The 21,113-nt window shown below is 42.6% G+C and overlaps 1 protein-coding gene across 5 annotated transcripts in view; it reads right to left on the reverse strand.

Annotated features, from left to right (window-relative positions):
• Positions 1–3,261: 3,261 nt before the first annotated feature.
• CHRDL1 (chordin-like 1) overlaps positions 3,262–21,113 on the reverse strand; it is a 115,289-nt gene continuing 97,437 nt past the window's right edge. For 4 of the 5 annotated variants that reach the window (XM_011951686.1, XM_011951684.1, XM_011951681.1 and 1 more), the window contains 4 exons: positions 18,024–18,233; positions 10,874–11,041; positions 8,731–8,820; positions 3,262–5,759 (listed from right to left, as the gene is read on the reverse strand). In XM_011951686.1, the coding sequence (XP_011807076.1) occupies positions 5,629–5,759; positions 8,731–8,820; positions 10,874–11,041; positions 18,024–18,233 (599 nt within the window). In that variant the 3' untranslated portion in view covers positions 3,262–5,628. The remainder of the gene's footprint in view (positions 5,760–8,730; positions 8,821–10,873; positions 11,042–18,023; positions 18,234–21,113) is intronic. The other variant, XM_011951685.1, reaches the window with a different exon arrangement.

Below are 21,113 nucleotides of genomic sequence, written 5' to 3' on the forward strand. Positions count from 1 at the left end.
TAGGATCTGGTACCACTTGGGAACGCTGAGGATTCCAGAGCATCGCCACTGTGGTGGCATCTCTAGACCAGCAGCAAGAGCCCCTACCAGGAATAGCGCAGTTGGCAGCAGTGGTGATATGTGTGGTGGTGCAGGCGGTCAATCGACATTTTTTCTTTTTCTAGCAGAGCCCATCATGGAAGTAGGTGTTGGGGAGGAAAAACTTTTCCTCTACTCTCTTAGGTTCAGTAACTAGGAGACTGTGGATTAAACTAACAAAAGATTAACAGAAGGGAAAGCACACAATTTTTATTAATATTTACATGCACAGAAATTCATATAAAGGAAGTGATATTCAAGTGGTTACACTTAGGGCCTTTACACCCTTTTAACAAAGGAAAGGTTTCGGATTCAAGGGAGGATAAAATGTGGGAAAGTGACTAGAAAATATACAGGGGAACTAATGGAGGGTAAGGGCTAGTTTAGTAAAGTCTTTGTCTTAGTCTGTGTTGCTATAAAGGAATACCTGAGGTTGGGTAATTTGTAAACAAAAGAGGTTGATTTGGCTCATGATTGTGCAGGCTATACAAAAAACATGGCACCAGCAACTGTTTCTGGTGAGGGCTTCCAGTGGCTTCCACTCATGGTGGAAGAAGGGAAGCTGGTGTGTACAGATTACATGGTGAGACAGGAAGCAAGAGACAGAGGAGGAGAGGCCAGGCTTTTTTTTTTTTTTTTTTGAGGCGGAGTCTCGCTCTGTCGCCCAGACTGGAGTGCAGTGGCCGGATCTCAGCTCACTGCAAGCTCCGCCTCCTGGGTTTACGCCATTCTCCTGCCTCAGCCTCCCGAGTAGCTGGGACTACAGGCGCCCGCCACCTCGCCCGGCTAGTTTTTGTATTTTTAGTAGAGACGGGGTTTCACCGTGATAGTCAGGATGGTCTCGATCTCCTGACCTCGTGATCCGCCCGTCTCGGCCTCCCAAAGTGCTGGGATTACAGGCTTGAGCCCCCGCGCCCGGCCGAGGCCAGGCTTTTTAACTACCAGTTCTCCAAGGAACCAAGAGTAAGAACTCACTCATTACCACAAGGACAGCACCAAGCCATTTATGTGTGATCTGTCGCATCACCCAAACACCTCCCATTAGGTCCCACTTCCAACACTGGGGATCAAATTTCAACATGAGACTTGGTGAGGCCAAACAAACCATATCCAAACCATAGCAGTCTATTTCTGCAAACTCATCGTGTTGCTGACTTCCAATCTTCAATGATTAGAGTCACTCTTCTCTCCCTGGTATGAATGGGGGTGTATTAGTCCATTCTCACACTGCTGTAAAGATATACATGAAACTAGGTAATTTTTACTAAAAAAAAAAGAGGTTTAATTGACTTATGATTCCACAGGCTCTACAGAAAGCACAATGGCTTCTGGGGAGGTCTCAGGAAACTTACGATCATGGTAGAAGGCAAAAGAGAGGCAGGCATCTCTTCCATGACCAGACCAGGAGGAAAAGACAGAGAAGGGGGAGGGGCTACACACTTTTAAACAATCAGGTATCATGAGAAGTCACTCACTATCACAAGAACAGCAGGGAGGAAATCTGTCCCCATGATCCAATTATCTCCCACCAGGCCCCTCCTCCAACATTGGGGATTACAATTCAACATGAGATTTGGGTGGAGACACAAACCCAAACCATATTAGGGGAGCATCTTTCTCAAAGGGAAATTCATCCCCTGCTTTTAGGCAGATAAGGGGAAGGCAGATAACTGTGTCTATATCTGTTGGTTCTCAATTGCCTACAGGTCAAAATAATCCTTCTGCCAAAGTGTCATATTTGGGGGTGTCATGTTCTGATCTTCTTCAAGGGTCAAAGCAAGAAAGGAATGAAAGGGTGGGTAACATGTTGTAACAGGCAGAACTTCTCAGTGCTTCCTGGGAATCACAGTGGCAGCAGGTGAGCGGAGACTATAGGGAAGAAAAACCTGTAAACATTTTCTACATTTAGGAGACCAAATTGACAGGACTGGGTGAAATGCGGATGTGGCTAAGCGGAGAAAGAGGGTCAAGCTGTCTGGTTTGAGTTATTTGCGGTTCCCTCAATGGAGGTAAAGCAATATTGGGATCTAAAGCCCAACATTCCAGAAGAAAGTGTGCTGGGTGTAAAGGGGTACTACGCACAGCTCAGCATGAGTGTTGGCAACCAGAGGCCAAAATTCCATCCAGGGTGTGGGTCAAGAATTGTTGTGAGTTCCAGGGGTGCAGCATGGAGGCATGGCTTCTTATGCATCTCACATGACAGGCTAATCTCCTTTTCCTCATTATTTTCAATCTTTTCTATAGGACCCTGCCACTGCAGTATTCAGATATGGCCAAATAGCTCCCACATTTAAGACAAAATGGCTTTCCTTTGACCTCATATCCTTCTCCAGCTCCTTCCTTCACCATCTCTCTCCATACTCTGCAGAACTTTTCCAAAGAGTTGTCTTTAGCTGCTGTCTCCAATTCCTCATCTCCCCACACACTTCTTACAGTCCACTCCCATCTGGTTTCTGTTCCAATCACTACACCAACACTTTTCTTCTGTGTTGCTAACACCAATGTATACTTTTCTGTATCTATATTATTTGACTTCTCAGCAGGACCTGACATGTTTGACTATTCTCTTGAAGCACTCTCATATTTTGGCTTCTGTGATAGCACAAATTTAGCTAGTATTGGGAGCTTGAGGGGATTTGGTTTGGATCAACATATGTGACAAAACTCTTACTCTGATCCCTATACAAATGCTTGTAAAAAAAATAATGTGAGCAGCAGACCAAAATTGAGGCCGCATTGAAACCTAAGTCAATGGCCTTCTGTACCCAATCTCTTAAGTATCTTGACCTAAAGGGAGATCAGAAATCAACAGCCAATTTCAGTGCCATGACATCCATGAATATCCATGGTCATAAATGAATACTCACTATGCGCCAGACACTATTTTAATCACTTTATATGCAATGACTAAATTAAAGCTCACTGCAAGATTACAGGCAAAGGGAAATGATACCACTATTATACCATTTTATAGTTGGGGAGACTGACAATACAGCTGGTAAGTACAGAGCTGGGCTTAAAAATCTAAATAGTCTGACTGCAAAGTTCACACTCTAAACCACTATGCTATAGTATAAGAATGTCAAGGTGATTGTGAAACCACCGCACCCACCCATGACCTATTACCCTGTCCAAGGTCAGTATTGACCAGAGAGTCAATTACTTATGCAACAAGACTACAGATGATTTTTCAAAATTAACTTGTTTATTAATTTAAAATCCAGAAATACAGTGACTAGATAAATAAGTACCATAATTAGGTACATGTCCTGTGAGAACAGTGAAAGGGTAATACTGTTATGTTACTCTTGTTTACATGAGTTAACTAGAAAATGGCTACAACTGCTAAATGATGCTTATGGTCTTTGTTTTTCCAAGTGTTTATGATACAAATAAATACACAAGAAGAACCACATCCATTCTTCTCTACTAACTACTGGCAGCTTGGCCTCTTTTCCCTATGTCCTATTCTCTACACAACACCAAACACTGGAGGGTTTCTACTTTGACTTAACACAGCTCCCCAGCTCCTGCTTCCCACAGCACTTTGCAAAGGTGTGTCCCAGCACCTGGAGGCAGGAGTATATCTAGGGAAACTCTCTGCATGTTCTCTTAAGGCTAAGCTGTCAGAGAACACCTGGGTGGGAAGGCTTTGGGATGAATCATCCAGAAGGAGAAACACCTCTTTGCCTCAGGATCTAGTTACTAGTCTCCACATTATGGAAACACTGCCACCTCTGGGATGTAGGGAGCAGCTGCATAACACCCTCCCCCCTTTAACACACACACACACACACACACACACACACACACACACACACACACAAATGCTTTGTGACCTTTTAACAGGGATGTCCTGCTTCTCTCTTCCGAGGAGAACGTGTGTGATGAACTGGTGAGAGTCTTGTCCCCAGAAGCCCTGGCCATAAGGCCCTTGTGTTTCTTTTATAAAAATTGACTCCTTTATGCCAGGTTGTCATAGAGATTGAACATTTTACGTTTTCCCCTATTGGTGTCAAATCTTCTTAGGAAAAATTCTCTCACCTATAGTCATGGAATGAGACATATGGGGTTTCTGGGTCCTTAAAACATTTCTACAGTTCATTCCTGCCCCTCAGAGGGAACAAATCTAGAAGGCATGCCTGAGATCCCTGCTGTGAAGAATTAAGTCTTCCCACAAAGATGATTTCTAAAGCCAGACCACAGAATGGATAATTTATGCTCTGGTATTGGGCTGCAAGTAGACATTTTAGGAGTAGCCTTCTCTAGAATTCTCAACTAAAATACCTGCTTGATGAATAAGGCAAGGATAGTAGGAAGATTTAGGATAAAAATATCAGAATATTCAGCTCCCTAAATGATCAATACTTTTCTTAACTGAAGAGCCAACATGCAGATGCTCATGAGGAACAAGCCACTTTGCAAAGTAAAAATCAACTCCTGTAATTGGAGAAGAAGGAAAACTTCCCTTTTAAAGAGCTTCTAGAATTTAATAATTTAATATAATTTTTCTGGCCAGACAACTATGGTCTCAAAAATATTAGTGAGTACTGATCTATTACTTGGTAAATTTTACTGATGTGAAAGCAAAAAGATGGCCTTTTTGACTTCTATCAACTTCTTTCTTCAACAATTATTTTGTCTTACATGGATTCAGTTTCTGATCATTTTACTCAATTTAACTTCTTTCTGGAAGCCCCATAGGTACAGGGGGAAAACAAAAGTGGTATCATTAGGGAAAAATTATTTACCACTTCTAAGTGAGTGAATGAGGCCACGAAATAGTGTTCTTATTCTTCACCCTGCCTCTATAGTTGGTGACTTAAACAGCCACAAAGACCTAAGGGCAGAGCCTTTTGTTCACAATTATTTACTCTCCTGGGCACCAAAACCTCCAAGCTACTTGGGATCCAGTCAAGGGAAAAGTAACATAGAGTCTTGGCCAGCTTTGCCAAATAAAGCTTTAGTTTAATGTGAGTATGGACATGTGTGTGTGTGTGTGTGTGTGTGTGTGAGAGAGAGAGAGAGAGAGAGAGAGAGACAGAGAGAGAGAGAGAAGAGAGAGAGAAGAGAGGGAGGGAGGGAGGAGGGAGGATGAGGAGCTAATTTTTTTTAAAAGAACACATGACATTCTAAAATTCAAAGGTATAATTTCATACAAATAATTGTTCTATACTGCAGAACTCCTAGTAAGCAATTCCCTTCTCTTTCTTTCGCTTGAATAACTTTCTAGATAAAAACCCTGGGGTCTTGTTTGTCTTTAACCTGTAAAGAAATGTGATTCTCCAAGAAACTAGAGTAGTGTTGTGGTGTTCTATCCCTCCTCCTCCCACACATAATTTAAGACTCTTCTAGTCTCTTTGGAGAAGATGTTCAAGGGCTGACACACCACTCCACATAAAGGCGCAAATTATGCTGTGCATGGCATGAATAATTGACTGCATTTGAGTTTGGAGTTTTAGGGCACTGTTGACTTAAGCAAAATAAGCCTGCAGTCCAGCTGCAGCTTGAGTTTTCTTGCTTTACCCTATCCAATACTGTCTTTCTTGCCTAACAGTGGCCCTTTTCAGATCTCTCCAGGTACAAAACCTTGACCAAATCTTCAAGCTCTGTTCTGCACACACGACTTGAACACATCTGGCTGATCTGAGCTTCTCCTTCGGTGAAGATCTTCCACTGGCCTAAAAGGCAAATAAACACAAAGTAGCCAGGAGTGTGTAAGAGGAAAGCAGAGCAAATTAGGAATAGAACCAATATACCCCATGCTTACCCACTTACTCATGGACCTACCAGTGGATTTGGAATACAAATGTCAGTTGGTTTCAAAAAATGTCCCCAAAACCCTTTTCTACTGGCAGATATGGAAAATGGGAAACGAAGTTTTAATTTCAACCCATAGCATTTGTAAGAATCCCAAGAATAATACAGAACTGCCCCTCCTCAAGAGCAAAACCTAAGTGTTTTTCTTGGAATTTTTACAGTATATTTAGCATTTGCAAAATGCTTCAATATCTGCTTGTTAGCTATTTAGGCAGCTTACTTGGCACCAGGTCAAAAAGGCACTTTGGAAAACAGCACCTACTCTATTACTGGGGCTTTGCTCACCCTTAGGGTTCCCAAATATTGGTTTGGGTTACTTGATTACTATTTGATTATGTATCACTCTTTTCTCTATTCCTGCTATCTTTTGTTAAAAACTTCTTGACATTGACGTTGCTTTCTCCTATGTCCACATGCTGTCCTTATACCCCCTTAGCACCCTAAGTCACTTCCCGTGGCTCCTCATCCATTCTTATATACCCCATGGAATCCCTTTCCACTCAGAGTAAACTTGGCTGTAGTCCTTCCATCCCCTGTTGTCTCTGCCCACCTGGATACTGTCTTTTGTCTTCTTTTTATTCCTGTGCTCATGGTACTGCAACTGGAGAACTCCTAGTCCAAGTTAAGCCAACTCCTCTTAAGCCCAAACCTGTCTTGAACCTCTTTTCTTTCCCTTAGCCACATGAGAATATGACCCACCTTCCCTATGGGCTTGAATTATCTGCCCCTTTCTCCCTTGGATTTATCTCTTTTCCCCATTCTCTATGACCCAATAGGAAGACAGAAGGAAAAACAAAAAACGAGAAGAGGATTTGGGCAAGGAACCAGCTGTTACTGAATCCCTATAATGTGCTGCGCTCTGCTATGCACATTATATAAAGGAGTTTGGTTTGTTCTTCTTTGCTCCTAGGTGACTCTGTAGGATCATACCAACTTCCTTCAGTTACACACAGTTTGAGGCACATACCTTCTACTCCATTATATACCCCAAATCCTGCCATGGGCACAGAGTACATCTAAATCATTTTTTAAGTCCCCTGGAACCTAGCACAATGCCTTGTTCAAAGTATGAACTAAAACGTGTAGTCCCATCATTGATCCTAGGATCCTAGACTCTGCCTCCTTTCTTACTCACATGTAAGGACTCCCAACTTTTCCATTTGAATTATCATACTGTCCTATTATTTTCTATTAGTCCTGCCAAAGACAAGTAACTGACTACCTTGGCTCTCTTTCCAGCTGCCTATTGGATAAGTCTGCTCAGATGGCTCTTAAGCATATTAATCTAAACATGTTCCAAGTGAAACTCTTTTTCACCAGTACCTGCTTATTCTTCACAGTTTCACTGTTGGTGAATGGTATTACTATTCACCCAGTCAAGTTATTAATATCAGACCCATTCCAAACTCATTTCTCTCCCTGATGCTGATCTTGTTGATTTAACCTCAGAAATGTTTCTCCCAGTGACCTCTCCTCCCCTGTCTCACTGATTTAATATAGTATAATTACCTCCTAATTCAGACTATCCCACTTCTCTTACTAAGGGTCCACCTTTCACTCCACACAGTGAGGACCTCTTTCCAAAATAAATAAATAAATAAAGCAGACCTGAATGCACCATTCACTTGCTTAAAAACCTCCACTGGCATTCTCTGGCCTGGAGATCAAGTCCAATGTCCTAGCATGATAAATTGGGCACTTCATAATCTGGCTTCATCAAAGTATGTGCTTGATGTAATAGATGCATCTGACAGCCAAAAGACATCTTTCCAAAGCACCATGTTGATATTTCTATGCTATTTGTAAGTTTGCAGCAACTACAGATGCTACTTGCCTTACGTCTAAACGTTTTACTGGCTTTTTTCAGGCCCTATGACTGCTTTCTACCTCCAAATATTCTAATCTTTTAGTGCACCTTCTGTGGCCTTTGTGATCATTCCTCTCCCCTACCCACATTTCTTGTTTGCTCCTGTCTGAGTCTTCTCTTAGGCTGCACCCTTTTCTTGGACTGACTTCCTGACCCATTGCCCAGTCATACCCTTCTCTTTCAAAACACACCTCCTCCCCGAAGCCTTCCCCAACTAAGCCCACCTGGCTCTCATCTCATTGTTCTTTGCAAATTCCCCTGAGCACTTTGATATTTAACTCCTCAGAACTATACTAATTCATACTGAAGGCAGTTTCATGTTCTGTCTCATCCATTATAATTCCCTATGGATAGAAACTGTGTGCCTTTTAGCCCTCTTTAGAAGTGCTCACCACCCGCCCCAATGCCTAGCAGTATCTTAGTGCCTAGGCTCCATCTAGTGTGGAAAGTGGGAGAGCTGCAAGTATTTTTGAGTGCCTAAATGCTTTTAAGGAAACATGACCACCCAGGGGCAGTTCGCAAGGAGTAAAAGAGCTTTCACACAACACAGGAATTGATATGCCTTCACTTTCTCTTTGCCTCTCATACCCACCACCAGAGGACACACCCTTCCAGATGTGAAGTCTCCACAAATATACCAGACCTGGAATCTTATGAGCTTTCTCCAACCCTCTTGAGACTCTGTGTTTAGCAGTTTCATTAAAGACATTCAGGAACCCTTGACCTGAGGTATCCTACACTCAGACTACATCTGGGTTTGTATTCACCATGTCCAAGCTTTTCAGATTACATTCAGACACCCCATTCACTGCTAAGTCAGCCAGAAGAGAGATGGAACATCCTATAGTGTTGATACTGAGCAGTGCTAACGTTCACTGAGTTCGCAGAGGGATTTTAGCTGTGGCTATGCTAAATTGAAAACTGTATGTGCTTTCCAGGGAGCAGTCAAGAAAAGCACTACTTACTCAGGGTTGTTCTGGTCACCAGCTTGAAGTGAGGAAGCTCCTCAAACATCCTCTTGGAGATCTTCTCAATATGGAAGTGCTGGAGAATGCCTAGGGCCAAGCAAAAAGTGGAGCAAGTGGTCAGGCACTCAATCTGGAACCATCAACTCCCTTTTTTCTGCTCAGGCTCAGCATATCATTTCATTACTAGGGCTTAAGAGTATCGAGCTGTGCTGTGTAATGTGCTTAACCAGGAAATTGGATGGCTCAAGGGTTATAATTGACTCCATTTGTTTCCTTGGCTTACTGGCTTCCCCTTGGCTTCTCCAGTGGATGGAGATAGTGCTGCTGACCATGGGACTCTCTCCTAGGGAAAGTCACATGGACTCTAGCATAAGTGCTTATTGGAGCTTCTTCAGCCAAAGGCAGTATTAGAAATTCTGCCCTTGCACCCAACCTGGGTAGACTGTGTCCATGCCAAACCGCTGGGCTGCCCTCCTGGCTAAGCACTGAGAGCCTGCAGTGGGATTGTAGGCAGGTTGGTTTTGTAAATGGAGAAGCCACCCTTGTTCTTGAACCCACTGAAAAGCATATTTTCCTTTGGGAAATATTCAGATCCTTCAGCCTTCCTTATTCATAAATGGGGAGAGTTAAAATAGAGTGCCCTCCACAGTCTCAGCCTTGCCTGAATAACTTTTATCACAATAACAGGTAGACAACTGGCAATTGCCCTTATAGTTAAGGAGCAACATGTTACCAGCCCACTTAAATGGGTAAAGTAGATTAAGCCTCTTTTTTTGTGTCTACCAAGCATAGACCTTGATAACCTAGCACCGTGAACAGGAGGATATTTAGATGCTACATTAGCAAGTTGAAATGCATCTGCACACCTCTGAGAGGTGAAAGATGTGGGATGATGAATAGTGGGCCCACTGCTGGGGAATCGCAACAAACCAGTGCCTAGTCCTAGGTGTCCTGTTATGGATGAGCTAGGGAGTTAAAGATGGCAAATCAACACTCCTAGGCATAGACCAAAAATAAGCATGAATGAGAAACATATACACGTTCAAGCATCTTTTTTTAAGGGTGAGGGAGAAATGCATTCTTTAGATAAAGACTGTTGTCTAAAGGGAGAGAAAAAAGCCTCATAAATGCTGAGCAGTGTTTTTCAAAGCATGGTCCAAGTGCCACGTGCATTAGAATCATCTGCCTATTTGTTAAACATGCAAATGTCTGGACTCTACCCAAGGTCTACTGAATTCCTATCTCTGGGATGGAGCCAGGTATCCGCATTTAAAACCAGCTCCCTGTGTAATGCTGAAGCACACAGAAGTTTGAGTACTCTTGAGCCTTATGTGAGAGCCAGTAGCAAAAAGATGTGTATATTTTCCAGCTGAAATCTCACTTATCCACTTGGAGTATGAAGAACCTTGACTATACTAAATCAGCACTAGTCTTGAGCCTACAAAAAGTTAGAAGAGCTGTACGATCACAATGAACAGAATGTGGCTTGCTGCGGTAGTCACTGCGAATAATCAGAAAAGGAATTGAACATTGTGACTGGGGTTTCTCCAGTAAGACTATAACCCTCTTGAGGGCAGGGATGATGTTTTAAATTTGTTTTACCCCATAATACACATCCCAATATTAGGGACTTAGCTTTGCCCTGAATGAATGGGTTTTCATGGTTGTTGAACTTCACTCTGGAAAGAATGACAGACTACAGTTTGATAGTTTGTAATCCTGGCTACACATTACAATCACCTGAGACGCATTATGAACAAACACTGATGCCCATGCCCCACTCCAGATCAACTAATCATAATTTCTGGGGGTAGGGCCCAGATATTTGGTATTAAAAGGAAACCAAAACTCTCCCTGATGATTCTGATGGGCAGCCAGGGTTCAGAATCACTTCTCCAGCTTTTGGTGGTGTGAAAAAGACAGCTTTGGAAACCCAAGGGTCAATACGTGATCTTTAGCACAGGCCATCGTTAAATTTGAAAGGCCATAATGACAATAGTGTTAGATGTGTCAGTTTCTAAGCAATCAAAAAAACTTCTAATCCAAACGAAGGAACAGGTTGAAGCAAAATTAAAGTGAGTCTTCTCATCCTTTTCTGTGCCCCCTTACAAAGATGAGAAATTAATGTTGTCTTGCTCACCCTTTCGAATAGTCCAAACGTGGACCTCTACCTGAGGTGGTCTCTCAGTCTCCAGTGCTATTTTTCTGGTTGTCTCCCCATCCTCCATGAACACAGACTCATACACAGGCATTGTTTCTTCCCCACAGAAGTAGCCTTTGTTGTCAAAGCTTTGGCCTGGAAGTTCTTCTAGAATCAGGAAGCAAGTAGAATTTTGTCATGGTTTTCTAAAGCTAGAAGTGAACTTCTACATTTATGTATCTCATTGTTCATAACATCTCAGACTTATCAAAAGTGGACAATTAACAAGAACATTCTTGGAGAGACAGAAATTCCACCGATACTTGATTAGCCCAGCTTAGGCTGCCACTGCAACAAGCCACAGATTAAGCCACATATCACAAAGGAGCATGTAACCTTTGATTGAAGTCCATGTGTTGACAGAATTCATAGTTCTTCAGAACACTGGCCCCCTACTACTGTCATCGAGAAGTGGACTTTCATGAGGAAAAATGTAGCCAGGTACAAATCTCCTAGGCACTTACGGGAACATAGGATTTTCCATACAGGGTCAGGATCATGCTCTGTCCAGCTCAGTGTTACCAGGTGAGGCCCAGGGAATGGGCTGAAAAAGGGCTTTGGTTAACATCCCTGACATCATTTTGGTATACTTAGAAAACATTCATGACACTCATTTATGTGCATATACTTGCCCAAAGGATCTATCCAAATTGGCTTGACATTTGTGAATGCTCTTTGATTTGTTTGTAAGGGGAACAATAATACCGGATCAGCACCAGTGCCAAAATCTAGATGTCAGATTAGTCATATGTATGCTATGCCAAATGAATGGTTGGGAGACACAAAAAATTGGTCAGGTCCCTCAACTATGGATCATTTAATGTGTAAACTAAACTGTTGAATTTCAGCTTGCAGGCATAGAGGCACCAACCCCCTAATACTCTCCATTTCACTCCACCCTTCTCTTTCCTCAGCCCCCTGTTTTAAAAAGTTTCTTCTTGTTGGTTATCAGTGAGTTAAGTTTCCTTGCTGGCCTTGTAATCAGTACTCTCTTGAGCTGCGTACTAAAAGCGTACACTCAAATCAGAACAACAGACGCCATCTGTAAGAATATCTGAATTGTTGAGGATGAAACCACTGAGTGTTGAGTGCTTTGGGTCTGTGACTCTAATTAGGGAGACTCACTGTTAGCCAATCAGACACATTTGGACTAGAAGTTGTAATCAAATTGCTATTGTATGTCTCTTGGTAACCTGATTAACTTTCCCACCCCCACCACCATTTGGCATCGTAAGGACGAAACCATAGTCTTCTCTTGATGATTCCAGATTGGAAAACTCAATTTGTGGATTATTGTGGAATCAAGCTTTTTGTTTTCCTTCTTTTGTCCTTTTTAGCTATTTATTTACTTGGTGGGCCAGTCTTTTTGGTGATATGTTAGGTAATTAAGGGCTATGTGCTAGCACTTTTTACATGGGTTGGAGAGAGGGAGGAGGTCACTGAGTGTACAGAGACTTCTGTGTATTCAATTACCACCTTTAGAATGACAGCCAAATTCATTTCTCAAACTTTGCTCGCCAGTTTAATATTGGCTACAGCTATAGCTGACATGAAATCCATGATGGCCCTGGCAGTACCTGTAATATACTAAAAGTTCTCCCAGTAGCCTGAAGAGTCATCTTGCACCACTACCTCCTTCCCTCCAAGAGCTTAATTTACTTGACTGAAGGGATCTACAAACAACAAAACTCATTATTGACTTAACCCTGGCTGGTACTTGAAAATGCTAAGAAAAGCAAAGTTTGTCTTTAGAACTACCTACTCAGCAACATCCGCCATTTTTCACACTCTGCACTTCAAGGTGCTTTCTGATCACTACATGTCCACCTACTCTCATTTTCTTTTGGGGAAGACGATGTGCTTGAAGTCATTTCTGGCCATTTCCACAGCCCAAGAGAATGTTCCCATCCTGAGCCTTCCAGAATTCCTTGCGGAAGGGGTAATGAAGGAGAGGTATTATCCCAGCTGGGAAAACTTTTAAGTCTTAATAGGGACTTTTAATGCCATAACCTAAAAGGAGTATGTAATTATGGAAATTCCAGTTATTGGGATGGTATTGTGGTTGTATGTATGGTAAATGCTCATGATAGCAATAACTTAAGTGTACCCTTAGAATGACCCTTTATGGCAGACGCATCTGAATGTGTGTTCCCAGCTTGGGAATCCGGGCGTGGCCAACTGGGAGATTATTTCCTTGTCTATGAGGACCATCTGAACCCCAGGCTCATCCCTGGGGCTGCACAGAGGATTGGGGCCTTGAGTTTTGGGTTAGATGAAGGTTGCCAGGTGGAGGTCGTTAAGGGGAGAGTGTTCAGTGAAAATGCTATATAAACTGCATGCTGTTTGCAAGAGGTTGCAGTTTTCCTGCCCAACCCACTGCCACTGGACTGTTTCTATATGTAAGGTGGTTCTCCTGTCCAGCCCGCCTCCACTGGACTCTCTCCCCTGTATGTAAGCCCCTAATAAAACCCCATGTCTTGTTTGCTGGCTCTGGATCTTTTCTTCGGCCTCTTAAACCTGGTGCCTTCACTACTGAGGTTAATAGGGGTTTGGCACGACAGTGTGAGAAGTAAGTTGGGGAACCTTCAGCAAGTGGACATCTTACTCAAGCCCGTGGGTGGCCACTGATATGCAAGGCAAGGTCAGCCTCTACCAGAGCAAAGGGAAGAGAGAGAGAGGAAACTCACATCTTTAATATTGGTCCTAGTTTGTTATCGTAGGAGCCTGCAATCACTTGTTACAATGAAGTTTTTGGCTGGATTATCAGTGAATTTTATTTATCTCTTTTCCCTTTTCAACATAACTGAATTTACCGTTCTTTCTTCCTTCCGTCTACTTCTCTCCTCACTGCCTTGTTCCTTTTCTTCTGTGTTATGTGTCATTTTTTAAGAGGCCAGTACTGTCATGATTATCCCATTTGTCACCCCTTCACGTCATTCAGGACTCTACTCAAATATCTTTAGAGAAGCCTTCCCTGACCACTCCTTTAAAAGTGCTTCCTGCCCCATTCACTCTCTCTTGCTCCTGTTTGGTTTTTCTTCACAGCACTCACCACAATCTAAAATTACCTTACTGATTTGGGTTCACTGTCTTTCTTTTCCGCTAGAATGTAAAGACCATGCTGGCAAGTAGCCTTTGTCTTGTTCACATCTCTGTCCTCAGTGCGTGTAACCGTGTCTTGCACACAGTAGGTACTTAAAACATATTTCCAGATTGAATGCATGAGCAAGTGCATGCCTTCTGATGCTCTGCAGTTGCAGAGTACCTGGAGCAGGTGCCCTTGGCTATGTGGATATTGACTCTCAGGCAATGTGACTAAGGAGCAATTCAACATGCAGACACCCGTGTCTGGCTCACTGAGAGGCAGATACACAGAATGAGACAGAAATTCTCTTCTTCCATGTTGCTCAATCAATCATCTATCTCCACATACTTGAGCAGAGTAGGAAAGTGGGAAAAATAGCTCTTCCAGAAAAATCGGTTTAATCATTCAGACTTCAATATATTGCCAACTGCGATACTGGTGGGCAGTTTTTCACATGATAAATTTTATTACGTTTTCTAAATACAAAAGTAACACATATTTACTATTGAAAATTTGGAAACTACAAATAAATAAAAAAGAAAATAAGAGTTACCCATAATTCAGTCACCTAAAAATGGTCACTGTTAACATTTTGCTGTATGCTCCTCCAGTCTTTGTGTTTCTCTTTTTTGTCTTAGCATATATAAACACTTTCTTTCTTTCCTTCTTTCTTTCCTTCTTTCTTTCTTTTGAGACAGGGTCTGGCTGTTGCCCAGGCTGTAGTGCAATGGACGATCTTGGCTCACTGCAACCTCCACCTCCCGGGCTCAACCCATCCTCCCAAGTAGGAGTAGTTGGGACTATGGGCACATGCCACCACACCTGGCTAATTTTTGTATTTTTGATAGAGACGTGGTTTTGCCATGTTGTCTAGGCTGGTCTTGAACTCCTGGGCTCAAGTAATCTGTTCGCCTCGGACTCCCAAAGTGCTGGGGTTGCAAGCATGGGCCACCGCACCTGGTCAATGCTTTCTTTTTTAACACAAAAAGTGGGATCATAATATACATATTGTTTTTTAGCTTGCTATTTTTACTTAACAAATACATTGCAAACATCTTCCTCTGCCATTCAATCTTGGTCTACAATGAGTTTTAATGGCTATATTAATATTCCACAGTACAGATACACCATAATTTGTTTAATCATTCCCATATTGATGAACTTTCAGATTGTTTCCAATTTTTCAGTATTGTAAACAGCACTGTAGCAAAAATTCTTATTTGTATATCTTTGTGTATGTCTCTGATTACTTAGGATTCCTAGAAGTGGAATTTTTTAGCCTTTTTTTTTTTTTTTTTTTGAGATCGGGTCTCACTCTGTTGCCCAGGCCAGAGAGTAGTGGTGTGATCGTGGCTCGCTGCAGCCATGATCTCCCAGGCAATGATCCTCTCACCTCAGCCCTCAGCCTCCGAAGTAGCTGGGAGTACAGGCATGTGCCACCATACCTGGCTAATTTTCTTTTATTTTTGTAGAGATAGAGGTCTCACCATGTTGCCCAGGCTGGTCTCAAACTCCTGGGCTCAAGAGATCTTCCTGCCTTGGCCACCCAAAATGCTGGTATTACAGGTGTGAGTCACTGCACCCGGCCACCAAATGTTTTAATAAACATTACCAACCTGAGAGGACAATTGTTTTAAAAGCAATGACTTGTTTGTCCTGTTCTCACATCTTTTTATTTTACTTTTTAATTGAATCACCTACATCAATAAAATTTCAAGCACACAATGAAATAAGACTTGGTCTGAAGGCCTGAGATTCAAACTGGAATATTATACAATGAGAAGTTTTATGTTATCATGGGTAATTTATGTAAATATTAGTTTTTGTCTGAAATTATCTTGTTGCATTACTTTTTAAACTATTAAATGTTAGACTCCTGACAGAAGAGAAAATTGTGTTCATGAAACTACCACTATGTGACACTAAAAGGTTTGAGGATCCAGTAAGACCACAGACTTGGAAGTCATAATAGGTGATCATTGCTGGGTGTCCCGGATGTCCATATCATCCTTAGAATGTGCTCTCTGTTGGCCGGATGCAGTGGCTCACACTTGTAATCCCAGCACTTTGGGAGGCTGAGGCGAATGGGTCACTTGAGCTCAGGAGTTTGAATAGCTGGGTGTGGTAGTGCATACCTGTAGTCCCAGCTACTCGGGAGGCTGAGGCGGGAGAATCACTTGAACCAGGAGGAGGAGGTTGCAAGGTTGCAGTGAGCTGAGATTGTGCCATTGCACTCCAGCCTGGGCGACAGAGCTAGACTCTGTCTCAAAAAAAAAAGAATGTGTTCTCTCTGTACTCGTAATAAATACATTTTCTCATAAATTTCAATGCCCAGTTCTCTACACCTTATCAAATAGCTCCTGTCCTTCCTGTCCACACCCTGCCCTCTATGTACTCTGGAAGATGGGGGTTGTTACATTGAGGAAGATTCTGTGTCCCAAAATCAGTGCCTCTCAAGCTGCAGTGTGCATTAGAATCACCTGAAGTTCTTGTTAAACTGCAGATTATGATGCAATAGGTCTTGAGTGGGGGCCTGAGAGTCAACATTTTTAACCAGCTCCTAGCTGTTGCCAGTCCATAAACCACACTTTCAGTAGCAAGACCATAAATGACCCTGGGCCTACAGCAGTAGTTCTCAAACTTTTCTGCACATAATGTTCACCTTGGGATCTTTTAACAATGCCACAGCCCAGGCCATACCTCAAATCAACTAAATTACAGTCTCTGGGGATGGGACACAGGTATATGTAGAAGCTCTCCAAGGGGTTCCAATATTCAGACAAGTTTGAGTACCACTGACCTGCAGGAAAACGCTCAATAAATATACATTGATTCACGGCATGTTTGCCTTCTAGTCATGAGGAACTAAGTTGAAGAAGTATATAATTTAGCTCTCTCCCTGCTTTTAAAAATGTTTGAATTTTCATCTGTGTTTATAAAAATGCTTTGCAGAAAGCATAAAAAATGATAAATTCATGTGCCTGGGATTGACTAAATCATTGACTCTTAGAATGCTGGAGCTGTAAGGGCCCCCCCCAAAAATCTACTCTAACCCTCTCATTTTGCAAAGAAGGAAACTGAAGCTCAGAGGGGTGAAGTGACTTGTTACAGATCACACAGGAAACCTGTGGCACACCAGAGACAGAATGCGATTATCCATCCTATATTCTGTCAACGCCATTATTAGGGATTGATAAATCCTAATATCAATCAATGATAAAAAAATAAAAATATATTTTATTTAGCTCATGTTTTAAAAACTACAATTTAAATAATTAACTTGTCTTTTTTTATCAGTCAATATTTTCTACTGGCATAGAAAAAACAATGGGCTGGAAGTGACTTGGGTTATAGGCCTTGGTTTTATGATCGATTAGTTGAATGAATCTGGGCAAGTCATTTGACTTTATGTACTTCAGTTTTCTTATCTTTAAAAGAGAAATAACAATATAATTATAGGATTCTAGTGTTAGAAGGGAGCTTACAGATAGTTTTTCTAAACTTTCAATTGTACAGATAAGGCTAATGAGGCTCAGAGTGGATATGGCACATTTCCAAGGTCACTCAACACCTTAGGCTTGGATCAGAACCTGGTCTCCTTCCACTCTAACTCACCTGCCTCTTGTCTTGTCTTAAAAAAAAAAAAAAAGGGAAATGGATGTGATTGTACTTTGATGGGTTTAATAGTGATATAAATGAAAGCTGCTACTGTTCTTCCTAATCAACATGATAGCCTAAATTCTCTACTATCTAGAAAAGCAGGTAAGCTCAACACTCAGGGATACATGAGAGGTGTGGTAGACAGAAGCGTATTTCTGGGTAGTAAATTTCTTCCATGCAACTGTCTTTTCAGTCTTTCAAGAGAGGAGAGAATGAAATTCATTATTATCAGAAATATTATCATTATAATTACATGAAAGGTTATATTTCTGATGCCCAAAGAAAGTTTAGAAAGACTATGTGGGAATCTCAGTCAACCAAAGGCAGGGCCTCCAACCAACGCACCTTTTGCTTTTTTACCTGGACACACCTTGCAGCACTTTCCATCTATTTTTTGAGGATACTTGCAGGGGTATCGATTAGGGCAGTGGATTTTCTTACACTCTTGCTTGGTGACATTACAAGTACATAGCACACACTCCACGATGCCAAATGCCCGGAGGTTTGGGTGCCAGGACTCTCCATGAGAATAGGTCTTTCCATTGGAAACACACACTGAAAGAGAATGCAGTATTAGCAATTAAAAGCTAAAGAGCTAAAATGGAACCCTATATTCAGAACTCAAGCCCTGAACTACTTAACACATCAACCATCTTTTGTTCTTGTCATAGCCATGGGGCTATGTTTACTGAGTAGTATCTGTGACCAAAAAACAGCTTGGGCCATATTCTACTCATAGCAGTTTCTCCAAATTCTTCAGCAGCAGCTTCTAGATGCTTATAAATGGCCTCACACATAGTAGGCAGTCTATATATATATATAGAGAGAGAGAGAGACAGGATCTTGCTCTGTCGCCCAGGCTGCAGCAGTGTGATCGTGGCTCACTGTAGCCTTGACTTCCCGCGCTCAGACAATCCTTCCACCTCAGTTACCTGAGTAGCTGGGACTACCATGCACCACCATGCCATGCTACTTTTTTTTTTTTTTAATTTTTGTAGAGACGGGGGTCTCCCTATGTTGCCCAGGCTGGTCTCAAACTCTGAGACTCAAGAGATCCACCTGCCTCAGCCTCCTAAAGTGCTGAGATTTCAGGCATGAGGCACCACACCCAGCCTATATATATATAGATATTTCTTTTTTGAGATGGAGCCTCGCTCTGTCATCCAGACTGGAGTGCAGTGGTGCAATCTCGGCTTACTGCAAGCTCTGCCTCCCGGGTTCACGCCATTCTCCTGCCTCAGCCTCCCAAGTAGCTGGGATATAGGTGCCCTCCACCATGCCCGGCTAAATTTTTTTTGTATTTTTAGTAGAGACGGGGTTTCACCGTGTTATCCAGGATGGTCTTGATCTCCTGACCTCGTGATCTGCCTGTCTCCCAAAGTGCTTGGATTACAGGCGTGAGCCACCAAGCCCAGCTACATATATATATATATATATATATGAGAGAATAAATGAATGCATGAAAGCAGAGTTCTATCTCTAGTAGAATGTAATGTTAGTATTTTCAATTCTACAGAAAATTTGTATGCCTCAAGTGGATGTGCTTCCAGGCATGAAAATTTCCTTGGGAGATTTGCTTTCCATGGAGGCTAGATGCAAAAATTACTGCTCTTCCCAAAGGGGCAGTTTCTTCCAGATCCTGAAGCAAATCCATTCAGAATGTCAAATGCTATGAGTCTTTCTGATCCACCAACATATATAAGTATGAAGCTTAATGGTGTTGGGCACCCTTTGGTGTGGGAAGGAAGGTGGTAAGTCAAGATTGAGAGGGAAAGGACCAACAGGCCTCCTGGGTAACTTGTGAAAGGATAGCCTTTTATGCCTCTAATCTTCAGGCAGTTTCCTCAGTCTCCCACCTCATAGTGGCTATAGATATTTGGCTACAGCTGATCACTGCTTGCTTCACAGATATCCTTTGGCAGTCTGACATTTGTTAAGTGGGAAGTTAAGTCATTGGCCCCATGTCTTCTGAAGGGCCTTAAAAGAGCAAGCATCTGGCTGGGCATGGTGGCTCCTGCCTGTAATCCCAACACTTTGGGAGGCCGAGGCAGGAGGATCCCTTGAGCCCAAGAGTTCAAGACCAGCTGGCAAACAAAGAGAGACCCCCAGTCTCTACAAAAATAATAATACGAAAATCGCCAGGTGTGGGAGTGCATGCCTGTAGTCCCAACTACTTGGGAGGCTGAGGTGGGAGGATCACTTGGGCCCGGGAAGTCGAGACTGCAGTAAGCCATGATGGCGCCACTGCACTCCAGCCTGGGTGACATAGCGAGACCCTGTCCCCTCCCCCGACACACCCCAAAAAAGGAGCAAGCATCTGGGATGCAGGCTGAGGGGCCTAAAAAGGGAAGGGGCCACAGGAGCATCTTTCTATGCAAATCAACACCAAATATATCTGGCTCCTACTATAAGGCATGGAGCTAGGCTCCAAGATAAGAACTGCACAGGGCTGCAGATAGGGAAGTCTGAGGATGAGTTATCTCATTTTTTGAGAGTGCTGAGACATTGTGGAGATTTCAAGTCATGACTAGGACTGAATGTGTTTCTTATTATTCCCATCACCTCATCACACCCAGGGAAACCTGTGGGCATCCCAATCAACAACATCTCTAGGGTGGGTTGTATCACTTCAGGCTGGGTTGTTGGGGAGAAATAGTCCCACTTGAGGCATTTCTAGGAATTGGCTGATTTGGCTGCAAGACAATGGCCTCAGAAGGATGAATCACTGGGCTCTTTCTCATCGAGTCCACTGAGTCGCATTAAGATACAAGAATAATGTTGGCTGCCTTTTCCTGTCCTTTGCAAGAGCTGCTAGAATACTGGACACTCTAACTGGTCAACCCATGTAAAGATTTCCAATAACCTAAACTGGAGTGGCTCACAATATTACAGTGAGACAAAATGGAGAGCTGACACCTCAACTGTGAGGTCAGGGCTGTGGACAGGATCACACAAGACAGGCCAGATGTGCTGTTCTCTTTCCTGCCCCTACCTCTTTTTTTCTCCCCAAACAGTGATGTTCCCTTCTAGACAGTGTGATCAAGTGGATACACAATATGCTTCAAGAAAATTTAGGCTGGATTCAAGTTCAAAATGGTGGAGTCCTATCATTTTTCTTATTTGATGCTAACAAGGAGCCAAGTAGATATATCAGACGACCACATTATTAGCAAGAGATCTAAGGAAAAGAACGACCCATGCTGAGCAGGGCAGGCAGGACTCCCAGTGTTATATGGCTAGGTTCCCTCTCCCCTGAACATTTGGACTAAAGGAATGATCTAGACTGGGTGAGAGCTCAAACTCTGCAGTGGAATGGGGTGAGGTTAATTCTCAACAAGGAAACACAACCCTCTCCTTACCCAAAAAATTCTCGGGATGATTTTGAATCATCCAGCTTGGGAGTAGGGGGTGGGGACAAGTAATTCCTCAGTGAAC

Source organism: Colobus angolensis, unplaced genomic scaffold (genome assembly GCF_000951035.1).
Source record: "Colobus angolensis palliatus isolate OR3802 unplaced genomic scaffold, Cang.pa_1.0 Scaffold324, whole genome shotgun sequence".
Taxonomy (NCBI): Eukaryota; Metazoa; Chordata; class Mammalia; order Primates; family Cercopithecidae; genus Colobus; species Colobus angolensis.